Consider the following 22,040-nt stretch of genomic DNA (forward strand, 5'->3'; position numbering starts at 1 on the left):
GCGAGCCGCCGGGACCGCAGCAACGCGACCGCGGCCTTAACAACGGCCCGATCGCGTCCCCGGCAACCGGCCCGCAACTCTAGGTAACGCACGGCTCACGCATCTGCCCCCTCACTCCCTCGGCGGCCCTGCGTAGAGGAAGGACCTGGCTACATCTATAATGTATACCCTGTTCTTATGTAACTTTATTTGTAACCATGTGTAGCCCTGTGTGGTTTGGGCTATATTTCTGCTTTCCTCCTGGCAGTAATTCATGTGTAAGTGCAGGGTTGCCAGGAGTTATCATGGATTTCCCCTGCTTCAGACATTGCACTGAGTCATCGAAGGTAGGTCATCTGACCCTGTGTCCAATCAAGAGACACAGGGGCGGTGCCTGCTGAAGCTACTTAGGGCAGTGTCATTTCCTATTCAGTGGTTCAGTCAGTTCAGTGTGAGTTAGCTAGTCAGTGTTGCCAGGTCCGCTAGTTTCCCGCCCAATTGGGCTATTTTGAGACCCCGTTCCGCGGGAAATATTAGCTGGTTGCGGGTTGCGGTTTTTACACATGTATTATTTGTCTTAACTCTGTGCCCAGGACATACGTGAAAACGAGAGGTAACTCTCAATGTATTACTTCCTGGTAACACATGTTATAAATAAATAAATCATGTGTGTGTTATGGGCTATAGCTTCTCTGTGTGAGGCTGACATGTAAAAGAGGAAGTATCGTCCGTGCTGAAGCAGAAAGAGGAAATAAGTGGCAGGGGGAGGCGTGAGCACAGAAAGAAGATCACAGCTAGCAGGGGCACAGAGTATATCACCAGACGTCACTACACACACGGGCACAGAGTATATCACCAGACATCACTACACACACAGCACAGAGTATATCACCAGACAGCACTACACACACGGGCACAAAGTACATCACCAGACAGCACTACACACACGGCACAGAGTATATCACCAGACGTCACTACACACGGCAACAGAGTATATCACCAGACGTCACTATACACGGCAACAGAGTATATCACCAGACGTCACTACACACACGGGTACACAATATATCACCAGACGTCACTACACACACGAGCACAGAGTATATCACCAGACGTCACTACACACAGGTGACAGAGTATATCACCAGACACACAGCACAGAGTATATGACCAGACCGCACTATATACGGTGGGAGATGGGGGTGAGATTGTCACTATGTTTCTCACCAGCCCACAGCCAGCACCACGTGCAGCTCTCACCAGGGGGCACTCACCGCACCTTGCTTGGGAGCCCACCAGGGGTCACTGTTCCACAGGAGCTCAGGAGGAGCTGGTTAGAGGCGCTCTGGCCTCCCCTCTTCCCTCTCTATGGTCCCGCTGCTGCAGCCGGATGTCCTGGTGTGTGAGATCTGATTCCGGCAGGAAACACTGATCCTGAGCACAGACTGTCCCACATCCTGAGGGGGGAATCCAGGTCACTCCCACAGGGAAGGACTGAGAGATCACAGGGGCTCCCCCCACCCTCCATAGGAAGTACACACACAGTGAGGGGGGGATAAAGTGCACATCTCAGGCACTGAGGGGGGGGACACACTGAGGAATAGGCTCTGCAGCCTCTAAGTCCCTTTTCCTGTGTCCCCCTCACATTGCCCACCCCTGCTGCACAGAGACCTTCAGCCTGTGTTATTGGGTAAGTGCTTTCCTCCTCCTCCCTTCCCCTCCCTTGTGTGACCTGTGCACATTATCCCAGTGCTGCTCTGAGCTTCCTAACACACAGGAGCCTGAGAGGCTGAGCCTCTGATAGTGAGGGGGAGCCTCTGGCACTGGGGGGGTTACTCCTCCTTGTATCACAGGGACTGGGAGATAATGGGGGTTATTTTACATTGGGAATTAACATTAGGGATCAGTGAGGATAAGATTGGGAAAGTTATTAAATAGAGTTAGAAAGTAATTAGATTGAGGGAGTATTGGTTGGAGTTTAACTCCTTCATTACCACAGGGGCCAGCATCCTGTGTGTGTTATGGGCTATAGCTTCTCTGTGTGAGGCTGACACGTTTGCCCGGGGACAGTCCTGGTCTGACAGTATGTTCTGATGTCCCAAATATCTGCTGTATTCTCTCATGTTCTTGTTTTAAATAATGTGTCTGGGACAGGGGACAATCCTGGTATGTATGTATCAAGGGGAGAGGAAAAACAAAAGGCTCAAACCACTGACCACAATGCTTGTGTAGCCCTGGTCTCCAGTGGCTCCTAGAGACCCCCCTCCCTTGGGACAGCGCGGTCGCGGGTGTCGCCGGAGCCAGCGACGGACCCGCCGGCTGCTTCCAAGGGTGGGGGCTGGAGCAGGGAGCGGTGAGAGCCTTGGGAGGCTTGGCGGCGCACCCGGCTAGCGGGGGCCGCCATTGCAGATACTCGCGCATGCGCAGTGATCGCGCATGTGCAGAAAGCTCACAGGAGCCAGGGAGAAGTCGCGCGAGTGCGGGACCAGGCAGGGAAAAGTTGCGGCGGCCATTAGGTGTTCGCGCATGCGCAGGAGAATCGCGCACGCGACCCCAATGCTCAGACAAGCTCCCCAGGACTACAATTCCCATGGGGCATAGCGAGGGAGACACCAGGTGCCTGATAGTGGCCAATGAGGGCCAAGGATTCCCAGGCAGGGATATAGATACATTTCGCGCACTGAGAACGTCAGTTGGAGCTGGAAGGAAGGGTGTAAGGAGCAAGTGAAGCTCCTGCACCAGGTAAGGTTCCCCCAGGTCCCAGATAGGCCCCAACTCCCCACCAGGTTAGTGGGTAAGTGATAAAGGACGGCCACAAGTTAGGGACCCTGCCCTTAGGTTCGTGGTGTGCATTCTTGTCAGGTCACAGCGGTCAGTGCTGTGAGGGCTGACAAGCGGGCACCGTGCAAGGTTTCAGTACGTTGCTACAGGGGTTGGAAGGGTTAGGTAGGAGTGAGGCAGAGGGGACTCGGGCGGTACGGGAAGAGGTAGTGCGGTTGCAGGGGGTCAAAGACCCACTTGCATAGGAAAGGTTCCCCGTAGGCCCATAGGAGATTTCTCCCTGAAGCCATTCAAGGTTGCTGTGCTGTAGGGACGGCCTATAGTACAGCGAGCATCACCGTAGTTCATAGTCAGTTAGGAACTCAGCAGACGCTGCGCATCCGTTCAGAAGGTTGGGCGCAGATATTCATTGTGGCTGCAAAGGCCATCCTGGTGTGATCCCCCGGATGGTGGATCCTGGATGTCGTGAAGGAACTAGTCTGATCCTTTGTGAAGCCCGTTGCAGGCCTGAGCACTGGAGTGCTCGACAGGTAACCCCTTTATCAACAAGTGCACCAACAATCCTATTAGCCATCAGTGACTGCGCAGTCACACACATCCTCTCTCTGTAAGAGTGCGGGACATTGTGTGGGATTATTGGACACGGGGTGGGATCACCCGGTGTAGGGGAAGTGTCCTGTGAGACGCCTTAGTTAGTGTCTCCTCTAGAGAGGGACACCTGTTATTCTGTGAATGTTATATGGTTCATATGCTCCCGAGTAAAGGTGTTGGTTATTATACATACAGTGTATGTGGTTATTTGCATGTGTCTTGCGAGGAACTATTCCCGCTCTGCTGGGAACCATCGCAGGTGGAGGCGCAGCACAGAGTGTAAGTACATACCCCAGGTTCCCCGTGGCGGAATCTCAGCTCTCCTGGTTGCCAAACAGGTATCGCACCACACTGAGAAGTAGTCAGATACACCACCCACCCCAATCTCACTTAGGGAGGGGGGAAAGAGGGCTACCCTTAAATTACTAAACACTAATAAGATTGTAATGCAATGAAAGTCCAATCTGTAGAATTTTGGATTGAGTGGGATCTATAAATGAGAAGATAGCCAGATATGGTGAAGTATTTATGTATTATTGACACATTATTTATGTATTATTGACAACGTAAGCACAGATCCTACTTACGAAATCACAGATAAAAATGGGCATGTCAGGATAAAATCCTTGTCTGGAACTATAATACGGAAACCGTTAGCCGCAGAAATCTCGCGATGTCAGCTTGATGACGCTCCGCTTTCACTTCAGATAGACAGAAGCTCCTCTGTGGGTAAACTCGTTCGGAAATGCCGTTAATAGTGGTTTTTAAGTTCCAATTGCCTTGAATAAGGCATATACTCCAGCAAGCTAGTAAAATTCAAGGGACAAGACTACCGTAGCCCTGCGCGTTTCATCTAAAAATACTTTATCAAAAGGTATCACCCAGGATTCTACAGATTGCACTGCAACTTTATTAGTGTTTAGTAATTTAAACATTGTGGTCAGTGGTTTGCGCCTTTTTTGTTTTTTCTCTCCCCATGATATATATTGTAACTGTGTGTTTCCTTTACATTGTGGCAGCATCCACAGATACATATTAATACTGTTTGTTAGATATATTTGCGCACCTCCCTTTCTCTCGTATGTATGTCTTTATCTATATAGCGCCATTAATATACATAGGGCTTCACATTAGTAATACACGTGACAATCGTATAAATAACGAATAGTACAAATAACAGATCATGGGAATAAGAGCTTCAGACATAAAAGTAATATTGTAGAAAAGGAGTCCCTGCTCCAGAGAGCTTACAATCTAATTGTTGGGGAGAATGTACAAAGACAGGAGGAGGGCATTCGGGTAAGTGCATCTGCAGGGGCCCAAGCTTTATGTATCGTGTATAGTACTAGCCACGGTTCTACTCCATATTCTTCTTTAAACAAGTGGGTCTTAAAGGTGGATAAAGAGAGTGCTAGTCGGGTATTGAGGTGAAGGCCATTCCAGAGGTGTGGGGCAGTCAGTGCGAAAGGTTTAAGGCAGGAGAGTGATTTAGATACAAAGGGGGTAGAGAGAAGACATCCTTGCGCAGAACGCAAGAGTCGGGATGGTGCATAGCGTGAAATTAGGGCTGAGATGTAAGGAGGGGCAGAAGAGTGTAAAGCTTTAAAAGTGAGGAGAATTGAGTGCGAGGAGAGTGATTTTAGCAGGGGAGACACCGAGACAAATTTAGGAAAGAGTAGTGATTCTGGCAGCAGCGTGTAGGGGAGACAGGTGAGAAGAGGCAGGAAGGCCGGACAGCAGGAGGTTACAGTAATCGAGACGGGAGAGAATGAGGGCCTGAGTCAGAGTTTTAGCAGTCGAGCAACAGAGGAAAGGGCGTATCTTTGTTATATTTCGGAGGAAAAAGTGACAGGTTTTAGATACGTTTTGAATGCGAGAGAGGAGTCGGCAGCGTGCTTGGGCTACTGGGTGAATGATGGTACTTCCAACAGTAATGTGGAAGTTGGTAATAGGGCCAGGTTTGGGATCAAGTATAAGGAGCTCTGTTTTTGCCATGTTTTAAGTCGGCGGAGGGCCATCCAGGATGATATCCCTGAGAGACATTCAGAAACTTTGATCTGTACAGCAGGTGTAATGTCAGGGGTTGAAAGGTACATTTTGTGTCGTCAGCATAGAGGTGATATTTAAACCCAAAAGATGTAATTGGGTCACCTAGAGAAAGTATGTACAGAGAAAATAGAAGCGGTCCCAGGACAGAGCCTTGGGGTACCCCCACAGAGAGATCGATCGATAGAGGAGGCGGAGGAGTTAGCAAAAGAGACACTGAAAGTACGATGGGAGAGGTAAGAGGAGATCAGGATAGAGCTTTATGAATACCAAAAGTATGGAAAATGTGAAGGAGAAGAGGGTGGTCCACGGTGTCAAATGCTGCAGAGAGGTCGAGTAATATGAGCAGAATGTAATGACCTCTGTCCTTGGCAGCATGGAGGTCATAAGTTATTTTAGTGAGGGCTGTTTCCATGGAGTGAGCAGTGCGGAAGTCAGATTGAAGAGAGTCTAGGAGAGAATTGGTGTTGAGAAAATGTAGCAGTTGAGAGAATACAAGACGTTCAAGGAGTTTAGAGGCAAAAGGCAGGAGGGAGACGGGTCGATAGTTGGAAAGACGGGTAGGGTCAAGCTTGTTGTTTTTGAGTAAAGTTATAACTGTTGGATGTTTTGAAGGAGAAGGGAAAGGTACCAGAGTAGAGGGAAGAGTTAAAAATCTGTGTGAGCGTAGGGATTATAGTAGGAGCAAGAGGTTTTAGGCGATGGGAGGGAATGGGATCAAGAGGGCAGGTGGTAGAGGGAGAATAGGAGATCAGCAGTGACACATCCTCCTCCGATACAGCGGAAAAAGAGTCAATGAAGACAGGAGGAGCGTTAGGAAGCGCTGTGGGATGGAAGGTGGCAACAAAGGGGATGTTCTGACGTATGGATTCCACCTTTTCCTTAAAATAGTCAGCAAAGTCCTGAGCATAGATGGAAGAAGAAGAGGCAGCTGAGGGTGGTCTGAATAGAGAGTCAATGACAGAGAAGAGTCGGCGTGGGTTAAACTTGTGCTTGTTGATTAGTGATGAAAAGTAGGTTTTGTTTAGCCTGAGAGAGGGCAGAATTGAAACAGAACAGCATATATTTTTGTAGTGAAGGAAATCTGCGAGGGTACAGCCGCGGCCCCTGTTATTCTCCGTCATCTCCGATTTTTTTTTTTCAGGGATTTTTTCCAAATGCCACGCACTTCACCGCGTTCATGCCGCATTCATGTTGCATTCATGCCGGCGTCACCCGCGGTTGATGTGTTTATTGATAATGGTTCGGATTTAATTGGTTGCAATTCTTCGTGTATCCGCCAGGTGGCAGATATTCATGAATTGCAATGCGCATGCGCTTCAGTAATGTGTCGGCTTGCAGGTGTTCAAAACCACAGTGGTCCATTGTAAATTGACCTTGGTACTGAAGAAGTTACAATAATATATCAATTTAGGTTTTTCATATTAAAAAATAAATGCACAGTGTCTGGTGTTGTTTTATTGTCCTGAGAGTCCTGACATGAGTGCACCACTGCAGTCCGTGTTCCAAAAACCCGACATAACGTACGCTTATTTAATATGGGCCGCGATTAATGCAACAGATAAGATGGCAAGTTGGTCAAATTTATCAGTATTTTGTCGAAAACTATGACTTTTACAAATTTTCACCAGATGCTCATGTGTGGAAGCGTGCAATAAGCAAAAAGTTATGTATCGGTCCGTGTTTTTTTCGTATTGATTGCGGTGTTAAATGAGGGTATTGGTGTGTATCACCAGATTTTTCCCGTATCTTTGATCATGGAGACTTTAAAAGGCGAAAGGTCATGTTAAAACCAATTAAGAAAAGTCAGTCGCAGGCAAGCAATGCGCCAGCACCGGCTTCCAATAACGGTCCGACCGTCAGTGAAAACCTGGTGACCGGCAACCCTTGCGGTCTGTCACCGCCCGGATACCTGCAACCTGAGCCGGATTTCGTGTACAGATTCCAGCAAGCTTGCACGTACCAAAGCGATTTCCAGCCTCATCAGCTGTCAACTACAGGTGTAGTAGTCCCGCTGTCACCTGTCCACTATGTGTATAATCAAGAATACAGGACTGGCAGTGGCTCGGCGCCAGCTGATTGGCAAAGTCTATGGTGAGTAATGTTGCCGTATTTTATTCTGTTTTTGAAATATCAATTCAATGCAGTCAAGCGATTCTCCTGTAAGCAATATCATTGGCTGAGCAGCTTATACAGTAGATACTGAACAATTGGTGGAAAGCTAGGCGCATGCGCATTGGAACCTTCTTGAAACGCATATGCGTGTCATCACATCTACAGTAGGCGCATGCACTTGTGAACAGGAGATGCCCCCCGAGAAAATTATTGGTGGGACTGACTGTGGGAACTTCTTTAGGGGACTGACCATTACAGTAAAACTTGTACGTTTGTTTTTCCTCAGAAAAGAAAACTTTGTCATCTCATGTGGAAAACGGCAAATGGATGGATTTCGATGGATAATATCGCTTTGTGTAACAATGCCTGCACATTGCTGAATCGGATTTAAAAAAAACACGTACCAGAGTCTATAGTTTAGTGGCCGTTGTTAGGATAGAATACTGTAACTGAGAGCTTCATAGAAAACCTGAAACAGTATGCTGTTATTTTTACTGTATACAATACTTTTTTATATACATACTGTATAATAAACCCGAAAAATAAAAAGTATGCATTTATTCTACATGTATTCCAGTACATATGTGTATTCTATACCCGTACAGCATGTATTGTTTTAATACTCTTGTGATGTACTGAGCATGCCTACAGTATACAGTACTGTACAGTATGCCTGGACAGTACTGTACTGTATGTTCTAGAAACACTGTATTTTGTTACAGTATAAAAGGAGTCAATGGAACAATTTAAAACAAATCAACGTTTTCTTTTATTGGTGGATTAAGTACAAAAACATTTATGGAGTAAGTAAAAACATTTATTTAAAAATACAATTTAAAAACATTTGAAGTGTACAGCAATTCAAAACATTTACAGGTGTATGGTGTACTGCTAGTAAAAACATTTATGTACAGTATGAATACAATTTCAAACTATTCAATTTCCTTTATTGAAGTGCAGAAAGTCAAAACATTTACAGTAGGATGGTGTGCGCAAGTCAGGCCTGCACAACTCCAGTTCTTGAGGGCCGCAAACCAGACCTGTTTGCGACCCTCGAGGTCAGGAGTTGTGCAGGTCTTGTGTAAGTCAAAACATTTCTTTAATGATAAGATACAATTTAAAACAAGCAACATTTCCTTTATTGAGGTACAAAAAGTCAAAACATTTACAGCACTGGTGTACAGTATGGTGTTAGTAAAAACATTTATTTATGAATTCAATTAAGTTAAGAATACAATTTATGAATACAGTAAGTCAGACCTGCACGATTCCAGTCCTCAAGGGCCGCAAACAGGCCCGGTTTTGAGCCGGGCCTGTTTGCGGCCTTCGAGGTCAGGAGTTGTGCAGGTCTTGTGTAATTAAAAACATTTCTTTATTCATACAATTTAAAACAAGCAACAAGTCAAAAATTAATCAACAGTTGAACAGTCACGCAAATTCGATCCCCATCAGATTGTCCTTCCAGGGCCGATGCCTTGTATGATGCAAAATGCCATTAATGGAGTCTCGCACGATTTTCATTACAGGATCTGTAATTGAAAAATAGCACCGCAATTCCTCCACAATAGTCCTTACATTTTCAGGAAGCGCCCTTTTTTCGCGATTTCCTTCGTAGTTTACATTGTTGGCCCACCCGCAGTACACCAAGTAGGACACATGGTGCTTGAAAATTAACATGCCATACTTCTGGGGTAAACCAGCACTCATCATCCTATACTTCTCCCTGAGTGCCGGTGGCAGCTCGCACAGGATGATGTCGGTAACCGTATCAATGAAAGCGTATGTGGGTTGGATTCTGGGAGCGGGTTTTCTTCTGGGAGCGGGTGTGCTTGTGGCGGCGGGCGAGGGTAGGTTGTCTGGGAGGATGCTTTCCTCCTGTCTTGGTCGCCGTGTTGTCTCCTGGCGTGGTCTTCACAGGGTTGTCATGTCATCCTTGTCAACGGCATACATGTACACATATTCTTCTGGTGGAGGGGGTGTGCTTGGTGATGGAAGCCGGTCGAAGGTCCCATTCATCCCATCCATGCCACCCTCCTGCTCCGTCGTCAGAGATACAAGGGCATGAACTCCGAGCAAATTATGTATCCCCGCTATGTCAGTCTCTATCTTCTCCATCCGTTGATCCATATTTAGCATGGTCTCTAAAAGACGATCTATCTTTACCAGCATAGTCGAGTTCCTGGGGATATCGACACTTAACCCATTCAGCATGCGGTCTAACGATCTGGGTCTTGTGCATGGGGTGCTGTGGACATCTGGGTGGATGGGTGCTACGGAGGATGAGATGGGGGTTCACTGGAGAGTAGCGGCAGCATCGTCGAAGAGGGATGGAGGAGGTGACTGGTGGATTTCCGGGAGGGAAGCGGCAGCGTTGTGGATGAGTAGTGGAGAAGATGGGCTGTGGGTTTCCAGGAGAGCAGCGGCAGTCATCTAAGCGTAATGGAGGAAGTGGCTTGCGGGTTTGATGGGTTGGCTGCCATTTGTTTTGCTTTGAGTTTACATCACCGAATTTCTTCTTGACATAATAAGGCTTACGTGTATTTAAACCCTTAGCCTTTGGGGTCAGCAGAAGGTTTTCTTTATTAGCCTTAGCCTTTTGCTTTGGCTTGGAAATGGCTCCCGCCTTTCGCTTTTTCTGCGTGACAGGCACGGCAAAGGCGAGTGGCTTCCTGCGTCCGTAGAATCGGGGTTGATCCATGGAAGCATATCGCACAATGCAGTATCTGTACAAGGGAAAGTTCAGATACAGATCATCGAGTGGGAGGCTATGCAAAGTGTGTAACCTTTTATGCAAGGCGACGAGGTCCAGGTGTTAAAAGTGGGCGTACTCTAATGTGAGTCATTAACGTATAAATACACCATCCATTTTGTGGATTCACTGCACATTGAATACACATCGAATATACATTCTTGTGCTTGTATTTCTTTCTACTCGCAGCAATGCCTGTTAAAAAGATTTCAAAGGATCTCAGCATGAGAATTAAGGAGATGTACACGAGCAGACAACGAATTGCAGATATCCAACGCTGGTTAGGTGCTTCTGGCCTCGTACCAGCAACCACCATGAGCTATAATGCACACGGAAAGACCAAAAAAACGCACGAGGACACCAACGGTAACTAACGTGTAAGTATATTATACTGTGTATATATTATTGTTTATATTGCTGCATATTAATATAACTATATATTATAGATCTATCTATTATTGTTATCGCAGTATATTTTTAAAACTATAAAACACAGTACAGGCATACCCCGTGTTAAGTACACCCGCTATACGTACACTCGCAAGTACGTACATTTATTTTTAATTGCACCATACCCCTGTGTACGTAGGCGTGCTTCGCGAGTACGGACACCAGGGGGCGGCGTGCGCATGTGGCGGCAGCGTGCGCGCCTCCATCAATACTGCAACCTCCTTCATTGTGGTCCCTAACGGAGCGGGAGTGCAGATAGAAGGAGTAACGGGGACAGGTGGGAGGGGGAAGGTAGGGGGAACGGGGACATTGTTGCAATAAATCAGCAACTATACCATTGATTCTGCACCGCAGCTCCTGGCTCTTCTGCCTTTCTCCCCCCCCCCCCCTCCTCCCTCCTCAGAGTTCTGCCTGATGCTGTAGAGTGAATCTTTGCATGTGAGTTACGGGGAGGAAGAGGGGCTCTTCTACTGCCTTCTTTGCTTGCTTGTGTGACTGTGTGTGTGTGTGTCAGTGTGGGTGTGTGTGTCAGTGTGGGGGTGTGTGGGTGGTGTGTGTGTGTCAGTGTGGATGTGTGTGGGTGTGTGTCAGTGTGGGGGTGCGTGTGTGTGTCAGTGTGGGGGTGTGTGTGTGTCAGTGTGGGGGGGTGTGTGTGTCAGTGTGGGGGTGTGTGTGTGTCAGTGTGTCAGTGTGGGTGGGTGTCAGTGTGGGTGTGTGTGTCAGTGTGGGTGTGTGTGTCAGTGTGGGTGTGTGTGTCAGTGTGGGTGTGGGTGTCAGTTTGGGTGTGTGTGTGTGTGTCACTGTGTGTGTGTGTGTCGGTGTGGGTGTGTCAGTGTGGGTGTGTGGGGGTGTGGGTGTGGGTGTGTGTCAGTGTGGGTGTGGGTGTGTGTGTCAGTGTGGGTGTGGGTGTCGGTGGGGGTGGGTGTGGGTGTCGGTGTGGGTGTCAATGGGTGTGGGTGTCAGTGTGGGTGTGTGTGTGTGTGTCAGTATGTGTCAGTGTGGGTGTGTGTGTGTGTCAATATGTGTCAGTGTGGGTGTGTGTGTGTGTGTCAGTGTGTGTGTCAGTATGTGTCAGTGTGGGTGTGTGTGTGGGTGTGCGTGTGTGTGTCAGTATGTGTCAGTGGGTGTGTGTGTGTGTCAGTGGGTGTGTGTGTGTGTGTGTGTGTGTGTGACTGACAGAGAGAGAGTGTGTGACTGACTGAGAGAGAGTGTGTGTGTGTGTGTGTAGAAGAGAGAGACTGCGAGAAGGAGAGAGCTGCTATACAGTACTGACCCGCGTGCGCGCCTCTCACCTCCTTGCTTGCTCCCATTCATTTTATTTGAATAAAGCCTACTGTATTTATTTTGGTTACAAATGCATTATTTACTTCAGTTATGCACGTATATGATGTTTGCAGTACAGTACATGCATTGTAAAGTGGAAAAAAGGTAGTGCTTCACTTTAAGTACATTTTCACTTTACATACATGCTCCGGTCCCATTGTGTATGTTAAAGCGGGGTATGCCTGTATACACTATCTATCTATTATTGTTTATATCGCAGTATATATTTATAAAACTATAAAACACAGGATACACTGTATCTATTATTGTTTATTTCGCAGTATATTTATAAAACACAGTATATCTCTATTATTGTTTATCGCAGTATCTTTATAAAACACAGTATATCTATTATTGTTTATATCGCAGTATATTTATAAAATACAGTAAATGTATCTAATATTGTGTACTGTAAATGATGTGCTGTACTTGTGGCCTACTGCACTGTAACTTAGAGGATTGTTGTTTTTCTTTACACTGTAGGGAGACAACTCTTCTGGTCGACAAAATAAGTGAAGAGAATGAGGAGAAGATTGCCTTAAGGGTCAAATACACTCTGCTGAAAAATCACAATCTCACTGTATCCGAGACCAGCATAAAGAAGATGAGACGCAGAATTGGATGGAAATATGGACGTGTGAGGTTAGTACTGGACAGTACAGGAGGTTAAAGTGTTGTTTAAGAAACTGTACTGTACCTATAAAATTATTCTTTGTCATTACAGAGCGTACCCTATGATAAGGGACGTCAACAAGATCAAGAGAGTGGTCCAGGCCCAGGCATGGATCGACAGTGGAGAAACTTTTCAGGATTGCATCTTCACTGACGAGTCTACTGTTTCGCTGGAGAGATTTGTCACCTTTGCATTCCACAAAAAAGGTCGCATATCTATGAAGCCGCGTCCAAAACACCCAGTGAAGATGCATGTGTGGGGTGCCATCTCTAGTCGTGGACCAGGATGCATTGTCATCTTTGAAGGTAAAATAAATCACACGCTTTTGCCTTATGCACTGTACTGTATTAGTGTGCAGTATTTTGAGCACTTTTCTTTTCTTGTTATAGGTATCATGAATAAAGCTTTTTTCCAAGAGCAAATTGTGCCTGAGATTGTGGAATACATCACACGTGAGTTCCCAGATGGTCACCGTTTCTATCAGGACAACGATCCAAAGCACACCGCGTCAACAGCGCATATTCTTGAGCGCGGTATCAACTGGGTAAAGACACCAGCAGAGTAAGGGCGGTAACCGTGTCTCATTTTTCCCCACTGTTTACTGTGTATCTCTTTAACTAATTCTCCTTTTTTTCCCCCTCCAATGACAGATCGCCAGACTTCAATCCTATTGAAATGGTCTGGCATCAGCTGAAGGACCATATCCGAAAAGTCGTGAAACCCTCCAAAAAGGATGAGTTGGCGCAAGCCATAATGAGTTTTTGGAACGATGTACTCACTGTGGAACGATGCAATAAATATATTGACCATACTGCGACTGTGTTGCCCATTGTGATTGAGCGTAATGGGCAAGCATCAGGAAGGTAGTATAGTACAGTACTGTACTGTAGTATGGTAAGTACAGACACACCAAGTACAGTATGATACAGGTAAGTATGGCGCAGATTCTTTTTCAGTATACAGCATGCACCTACTATAACTGCACAAATGTTTTCTTTCCCGAGAGAGCAGCACTAGCCATCTTGTTAAAGTATTTAACAGTAGTTACAGTATACAGTACAGTAGTTACAGTATAGACTAGTTTGACAGTACTAACATTATAGTCCAATATGGAGTAGCTATACAGTACACAATGCCATAATACTGTATGCTCCTAACTGCACTATTTTTTTCTTACCTGAGAGAGCAGCACTAGCCATCTGGTTACAAAGTATTTAACAGTACAGTAGTTACAGTATACAGTAGTTCCAGTATAGACTAGTTTGACAGTACTAACTGCATAGTCCAATATGGAGTAGCTATACTACACATAATGCCATAATATGCACATAACTGCACTAATTTTTTCTTTTGTTTTTTCAGAGAAAAAAGGACGGGCAGGGGGAGGTGGGTATCATGTGTAAATTGTGTGAACTGTGTACACATAAAGTGTATCTAAAGTGCAGTCATGATTTACACAAAACCTCCCCTCTCTCAATGAACTACACAGAATGAGGAAGAAGATAAAGACGGAAAATTTGTATAACTGTTTTTATTATTATCAATGTGCATTATTCATGATTATTCACCGGCCCTCAATTTTCAACTGTGCTGTACTATTTTGTTATTTCTCTTCTGCATACTTCAATAGTGTATCTCCAGTCATGATTTACACAACCCCCCCCCCCTCTCTCAATGATTATTTGTATTTTTCTTTCCTGATAAAATAAAATACATATTTAATTCAGATTATTTTTCTTTGAACTTTAAATTCACTGTGAATGTGTGTGGAGGGGATTCTTCAAGAAGACATACAGTTTTATTAATTGGTTACATTTTTATTAATTGGTTACATAATCAGATTAACATAAGGGATTAGCCAAGCATTTGAAAACGAATGTGAAGTTATACACGCATGCGCATTAATCATCAACTGGCTCCCTTCCCAAAGAGGATTACACAAAGCCAACAATAGCAAAAATTACCGAATGCTCTGAGAGAGATGTCGATAAGAGGTTGAAATCCTTGAGCGAGCCTTGTGTGTGTCTGCGGGGGAAGGGGGATAAAGCTGCATGAAGGATTTGCTGTACTGTAGTTCAAAGACATTACATATTTTCAACAGGTCATCATAATGATTTGATCCCCACACCCCCCAAATACATAAAAATCACACAAATCATGTGCAGTCAAACGCACAGTGTCGCAGTCAAAAGCTACAGCACCGATTGAATATCGTAATATCAAGATGGTTTAGGCAGGCACATGTTGAGAAAATAAAAATAAAAAATGACGAGAATTTTTTTTTTTTTTTTTGGTCAGTCTTGAATTTTTTTTCCCACAATGAGCATTAATAATCAACACCGAAGAATAAATCAAACCAGGCTCTGCACTGCGCTGCACGTTATATACGCAGGAATGTGATTGAAGACACAAAGCCATCCATTCAAAGGAATGGTGTGGGAGAGGTGTACTGTAGATAAGATAGAAGTTGAAATACTGCAGTGCAGTACATTAGCCTGTGTCTGCGGGGGCGAGCAAGGGGAGAGCGCTGTGTACGCCGAAATGTGATACTGTTACAGTACACGCCTATGCGTTTCAACCCTGTTCAAATGAGACATATAGTACTGTACATGCATGTATAAATATGCAAATGTACAATTACTGCTCGCGCGCACACAGACTGTTTACTGATGTAGGTTGAACTGCTACAGTATTAGACTATGAAGACGACAGCTCGCGAACGCACACCTGAGTTTTTAGACGGTATTGTAGTATTGCAGACAGCGCTAATAATACGAGCGCTAAAATACCGGAATATATTTCGGAAAAAAAAAATATAATGCTTCTGCCCGCGGTTATCAGAGTTACGCCACTACGGACGCATTAGGATAAAGTGGGCCGTAGCTCTATGAGATTTCCTCCAGAGGCGTTCAGAGGAACGAGAGGAGGAACGCAGCATGCACGTGTGGCAATTTATTCAGGGTCTGGGGTTAGAAGGGCGAGGACAGTAGAGAGAAAGCGGGGCATGTAGATCAAGACAGGAGGATAAGGCAGAGTTGAAGTTACTGACCAGGTTGTCAGGGTCTGAAGCAGGCCTGAGCGAGGAGAGGGAGGAGCGTAAAGTGGAATCAAAAGCTGGTAGGTTAATAGAGCGCAGGTTTCTACAGAAACGAGGGCTAGATGGAGACGGAGAAGGGGAGAAGCGAGATGGAGAAAATGAGAGGAGGTGATGGTCAGAGAGAGGAAAGGGGGAAATGGAGAAATCAGTGAGAGAAGTTTTTAGTGAAAACCAGGACTAGGTAGTGGCCATCCTTGTGGGTGCTGGCTGCAGTCCACTGTTGGAGGCCAAAAGAAGAGGTTAGAGAGAGAAAGTGGGAAGCCCAAGGGAGAGAGGGATCATCAATGTGGCAGTTGAAGTCCCAAGGAGAAGAACAGGGGAGTCTGAAGAGAGAAAGATAGAGAGCCAGGATTCAAAGTGAGAGAAAAAGGAAGAAGGGGGATGAGTAGAGGTGGGTGGGTGATAGATGACCGCCACGTGGACAGGGAGAAGAGAGAAGATCTGGACAGTGTGAGCCTCAAAGGAGGGAAAAGCAAGAGAGGGAGGAATTGGAAGGGTTCGGTAACGGCAGATAGAGGAGAGCAGGAGCCCCACGCCTCCACCCTTGCCATCAGGGTGCGGAGTGTGGGAGAGAGGCCACCATAAGAGAGGGCAGCTTCCAGAGCAGAGTCAGACTGAGTGAGCGAGCGAGCCAGGTCTCAGTTATAGCAAATAGGAGCAGAGAGTGAGAAAGTCATGCACAGAGCGGAATTGTTAGAGAGGGAGCGAGCATTCCAAAGGGCACAGGAGAAAGGTAGAGAGGAGGGAGGGTGGCGGGATGGGTATGAGGTTAGAGTGGTTGACACCAAAATGAGTGGAATTTGTATGTGGGAAGCGAGGACGAAAGCATGGAAAATAAGGCTTTGCTTTGATAAACGCAAATGCGTTCTCCTATGACAACCGACACGACGAGTTGCATTAAGACAAGTTAGATCGGCAAATACAAGAGACGAAAGAACGAAGTCAGATACGTGTAGGCAGAATAACAATGCCTGTTGTTTCCCACCCTTCCTTCCCATGTCTAGTGGATAAGTGTGTTTGTCAGTTCGTCTTGTTCGTGGTAAATGTTTTCTTCTATATATGGATGTTACGAAACAGGTTTTATTTGAATGTACAAGACAATGTGTTGCTAGACCATGTTAAGATATCAAAAAGAGAAAAACCTAATAAAATTTGTGTTACAAAAAAAAAAAAAAAATAAGGCAGGGACCAGGATTGGGAGAAATATCTCCAGAAGCAATGAGAGGAAGCATGGATAGAAAGAGTGTGTGTGAGGATGATTTGTAGGGGTGTGCTTTATTGCTGGGGGTATAGCTGTGTGGTGTCAGAAGACGCAGGTAAGAAAGGAGTTCATGTGAACTGAGACGCGGTGAAGGAAGGAGAGATGGAGATATATGAATAGCATTAGAGACATAAAGAGGCTGGTGGAAGAAGTGCGTAATTTGAAAATAAGTGAGGTCACAGCGAATATAAAAAGTAAAGGCGGCATCACAACAATAGCAACGTGCTGAGAGGTGCAGTCTGGGATAGATGATATCCTCCTTTCCAGCGTAGTTCTAATGCAGAAATCAGAACCAGCAGGTGCTGCCCACTTTGTTGACTCCTTTTTGAACTCCAGTTTGCTTGCTACTTGACAAGAGGCTGCGATGCTGACTGGTTTTATAGCTCTAAAATGTCACCTGACTTAAGTACAGCCCAGGCAACTTAATTAGCACATGTGAGGGACATTAACCAGAGGGATTTTCTAAAGAGGGTGTTGACCAAGTAGAAGTTAAATACAGATCAATTGCAGATGGGCTTAATTTAAAAGAGGGGGTCCAATCAAACATACCTGAGAAGAATAAGATAATATCTGTTAGGTAATACAGTTGTCTTCCCTTTTTAAACTGGTCTGACAGTATGTTCTGATGTCCCAAATATCTGCTGCATTCCCTCATGTCCTAGTTTTAAATAATGTTTCTGGGACACTGGGGGATAGGGGAGGTCTGTGCAGAGGAGAGAGGGGGGAGGTCTGTGCAGAGGAGAGAGGGGGGAGGTCTGTGCAGAGGAGAGAGAGAGGGGAGGTCTGTGCAGAGCTGTAGAAGTGAGACACAGAGCTCTCTTCCCTCCCCCAATCTGCAGTGCAGAACTACAGCTGAGGGAGAGCAGGGTGACCCCAGGCATAGGGGTGGGTGCTGTGTCTGGGTCTCTGTATGCGCCTCCATATAGAAACCCAAGCATGTGGTAGTCCCATGTCTGTAGCATATAAGGGGTTGACTGGGCCAAATTTCCCGCAGGTCCCAGCTAGGCCCCGACTCACTGTAGTTGTGTGTGCTGCAAGGGAAGGCCCATAGGTAGGGACGCTTCCCCATTACTGCATAGTGTCAGGGATACAGTGATCCCACCACGTGGTGTCTTCTCTTCTCTTACAGCAGGCCTGCACAACATATGGCCCGCCCGGCCTCTCTGTGCGGCCCACGATGAGATTAAAAAAAAAAAATGGCGGCGATTCCCCGCGGTCCCGGGGGCGATGTGAGGTGCAGGGGAGGTGAGGTGCAGGAAGGGTGATGTGAGGTGCAGGGGTGATTGGAGGTGCAGGGGGGGTGATTGGAGGTGCAGGGGGGTGATGATTGGAGGTGCAGGGGGGGTGATTGGAGTTGCAGGGGGGGGTGATTGGAGGTGCAGGGGGGGTGATTGGAGGTGCAGGGGGGGTGATTGGAGGTGAAGGGGGGGTGATTGGAGGTGAAGGGGGGGTGATTGGAGGTGCAGGGGGTGATTGGAGGTGAAGGGGGGGTGATTGGAGGTGCAGGGGGGGTGATTGGAGGTGCAGGGGGGGTGATTGGAGGTGTGGGGGGTCATTGGAGGTGCAGGGGGGTCATTGGAGGTGCAGGGGGGTCATTGGAGGTGCAGGGGGGTCATTGGAGGTGCGGGGGGGGTGATTGGAGGTGCAGGGTAGGTGATTGGAGGTGCAGGGGGTGATTGGAGGTGTAGGGGGGGTCATTGGAGGTGCAGGGGGGGTCATTGGAGGTGCAGGGGGGGTCATTGGAGGTGCAGAGGGGGTCATTGGAGGTGCAGGGGAGGGTGGTTGGAGGTGCCGGGGAGGGTGGTTGGAGGTGCAGAGGGGATGATTGGAGGTGCAGGGGGGGATGATTGGAGGTGCAAGGGGGGAGAGTGATGTGAGGTGCAGGAGGGGAGAGTGATGTGAGGTGCAGGGGGGGAGAGTGATGTGAGGTGCAGGGGGGGAGAGTGGTGTGAGGTGCAGGGGGGGGAGAGTGATGTGAGGTGCAGGGGGGAGAAGGATGTGAGGTGCAGGGGGGGTGGGATGTGTGTGGTGTGCAATGGGGTATTGTGTGTTTGTGGAGAAGGAGTATTATGTGAGGGGGAGAGATGGGGGTATGAGAGATAGATGGGGAGTATCGCAAAGGTTGATAGTGAGGGGTTCTGGGGGAGATATGAGGATGATGATGAGAGGTGCTGGAGGAGAGATGATGATGATGAGAGGTGCTGGAGGAGAGATGATGACGACGATGATGATGATGATTTTACCAGTGCGGCCCAAAATGTTTTTCCTTGGAGCATTTCGGCCATTCTCGCTTTACGAGTTGTGCAGGCCTGTCTTATAGTATCTATACTTTGCCCGACCTCTTCAAGAGCGTAATCATATAAATTCAGCTCTGCGGTGAGACGGTGAATCTCCTTCTGAGAGATTTCCAATTCAGCCTTTGCCTCTTCATCCCTGATGGCAGCAGCTGCATTTGACCGCTCAAGGTTAGTCCTCATGTCCTGGAACTCGCTCTGCAAGTGACGCTTTGGAGAAGACAAAGATATACATACTTGGTGATCGCTACGGACAGACCGCTCTGTATCTGTCGTACCTTCTTGCTCCTTAACGAACTGTTCGTGGAGGAGATCATAGTCATGCTTGGCACTTCGCAATGCAGCTTTAACCTGACTCAAGGAATCATCAGCCTTTTTCTCATCTGTTTCCTTTGCCGTCTCCTTTTGAACCCACGCCTTCACCACTGGATATTTTGCCATTCACTGGAGGATTCGCCAGTCCCTATAGGCTGCAGAACTTCTCGGTTCCCTTCGGAATTGCGAGTTCCTGATGTCGCAGGCTCATCATTAACCATTTCTGTAACTTCCGCTGTCAGTTGCAAACTTCTTTTCTTTTTTCTCTTTTCTTTCTTTGTTTTGGTAGCTCTGAGGCGTGAGCAGTACTGAACTCACTTTCTTTGCTCAAAACTTCTGTATTTTCTCCTCGCCCACCACGCATTGCTCGCTGTCGCTGTAGACAATCTTCCTCATACTGCCGGTACTGTTCATACTGGAACGTATGGACGCGCCTCTTCCGAGTGCCCTGGGTCCTCGCACTCCATACACTGGCGACACACTTTATTCGAGCTCGGCTAGTCCCACGAATTCGGGTATACCCGGGTGTATTGAGGTTTGTGACTGTTTTCTGCCCGAGTGCATTGAGGTATTTTCCAGGCAGGGATTGAAGCATTTTATTCCCGCTGGCTGCAATACTGCACAGTATATATATATATACTGCATTACAATTCATGAATTTATGCCATCTGGTAGACACGCGAAGCATTGCAGCCTATTAAATCCTAATCATTATCATTTAACAGATCAGCCGCCCGTCAGCCAGGCATGAACCCAGGCTGGGAAGGCAAACGCAACGGGGCTTGTCAGAGGTGAGGAGCGGCGCATTCCAGGTATCTGCCAGGTACATACTGGGTATTTGCTCGAATAAAGTGTGTCGGTGCAGTACATCCTATTGGCATTTTGCTTTTGCGTCTCACTGTCACTGTGCAGCCTGGACTCCAGCAAACCATCAGTTAAAACGTTTCATCCACCTTTTCTTCCAGAATCAGTAACTCACATAGGTCACATGCGGTATTCTTAACTCTGCTTCAGCGCAGCTTGGCATCAACTTTCCTGCATATACTCTAATAACATCTGGTGTCATGTGGTGTGGCAGTCTTTACTTCCAGAATCAGTACAGCTCGTGGGTCACTGTCTGTATTAGTTTCCCTGCTTCAGCACAGCCATTGTGAAAAACCCCCTTTTTTTTTCTCTTTTTCTCTCTCTCACACATACACAAAATAAATAATCAGCGAGTAAAATGTCAATGTTTCCCCAGGCCCTCCTTTATATAATAATATCCTTCCAGGTTACAAATTTATTTTATTTATAAAATGTTTTACCAGGAAGTAATACATTGAGAGTTACCTCTCGTTTTCAAGTATGTCCTGGACATAGTTAATATGACAAATAATACATGGTTACAAATACAGTTACAACAAATGAGCTGAATGTGAGAAACGGGAGGTGATCGAGGAACAAATTAATGAGGGTGTGAGGGATCAAACCCCCCTATTTATTATGGTGGGGTAATGTGAGGGGAAGTTACTGCACTGGTTCCTCTGCATTACCCACTTCTCACCGTATGAAATAGGAAAGTGAGACTGTGTCAGTATGGAGCAGAACTGCTGGACCTGGGAGAGTATCGGGAGCATTTATCAAAGTCTCACTCGTACTGTATCTGCTTTTTATTCATACTATGGAACTGTACAGTATGTTACTATGTTACACTATGGGGACTTTACTGGTCTTTTGGCTGCTAATCTCCGACTCTCTTTATGCTTTTCTAGATAGTTATGTTGGGACACAATCCTGAGCCATTAAAGTTTTGCAGTGTTTGAAATGAAGTTCCTGTTTGCGAATGGACCATATGTGTTTTTTGGTGCCCCTGTCTTCTCCGACTCCTTTGGGGTTAATGATTTAGGTTTGAAAAAGCTGATACTAAATGCTGTATATTTGTCCAAAAAAAACTGATCATTCCAATTCTGTTTTATATACAGGCACATTCTAAAATCCAACACACATAGATTAAGTAACCTCCGGTCAGCATCTCCAGAGCAGCACTGCCCACATCCAGCACCTCCAGAGCAGCACTGCCCACTGCTAGCACCTCCAGAGCAGCACTGCCCACTGCCAGCACCTCCCAGAGCAGCACAGCCCACTGCCAGCACCTCCCAGAGCAGCGCTGCCCACTCCCAGCATGGATCCACGCTTGTTAAGTGAGTAGAGGAGATAATTTGGTGTCTTTGGAATATGCAAGAGGGGAATATCTGAATATTTTGCAGTTATGTGAGTCAAACACCCAAACTAATCTTGTTTTCTTATACAACCATCAGCAGGTAAGAAGGTAATATATCTTCACCTCTGTCATGTTCTGCCAGAAGGGCTAGTAATACATTTCTAAT

General features: G+C 46.5%; 1 protein-coding gene across 2 annotated transcripts in view; it reads left to right on the top strand.

Annotated features, from left to right (window-relative positions):
• Positions 1-1,406: 1,406 nt before the first annotated feature.
• Positions 1,407-22,040, top strand: part of LOC142488053 (uncharacterized) — a 39,500-nt gene continuing 18,866 nt past the window's right edge. For both annotated transcript variants that reach the window (XM_075588417.1, XM_075588418.1), the window contains exons 1-2: positions 1,407-1,669; positions 21,636-21,854. In XM_075588417.1, coding sequence (XP_075444532.1) covers positions 21,836-21,854 — 19 coding nt within the window. In that variant the 5' untranslated portion in view covers positions 1,407-1,669; positions 21,636-21,835. The remainder of the gene's footprint in view (positions 1,670-21,635; positions 21,855-22,040) is intronic.

Source organism: Ascaphus truei, chromosome 2, assembly GCF_040206685.1.
Source record: "Ascaphus truei isolate aAscTru1 chromosome 2, aAscTru1.hap1, whole genome shotgun sequence".
Taxonomy (NCBI): domain Eukaryota; kingdom Metazoa; phylum Chordata; class Amphibia; order Anura; family Ascaphidae; genus Ascaphus; species Ascaphus truei.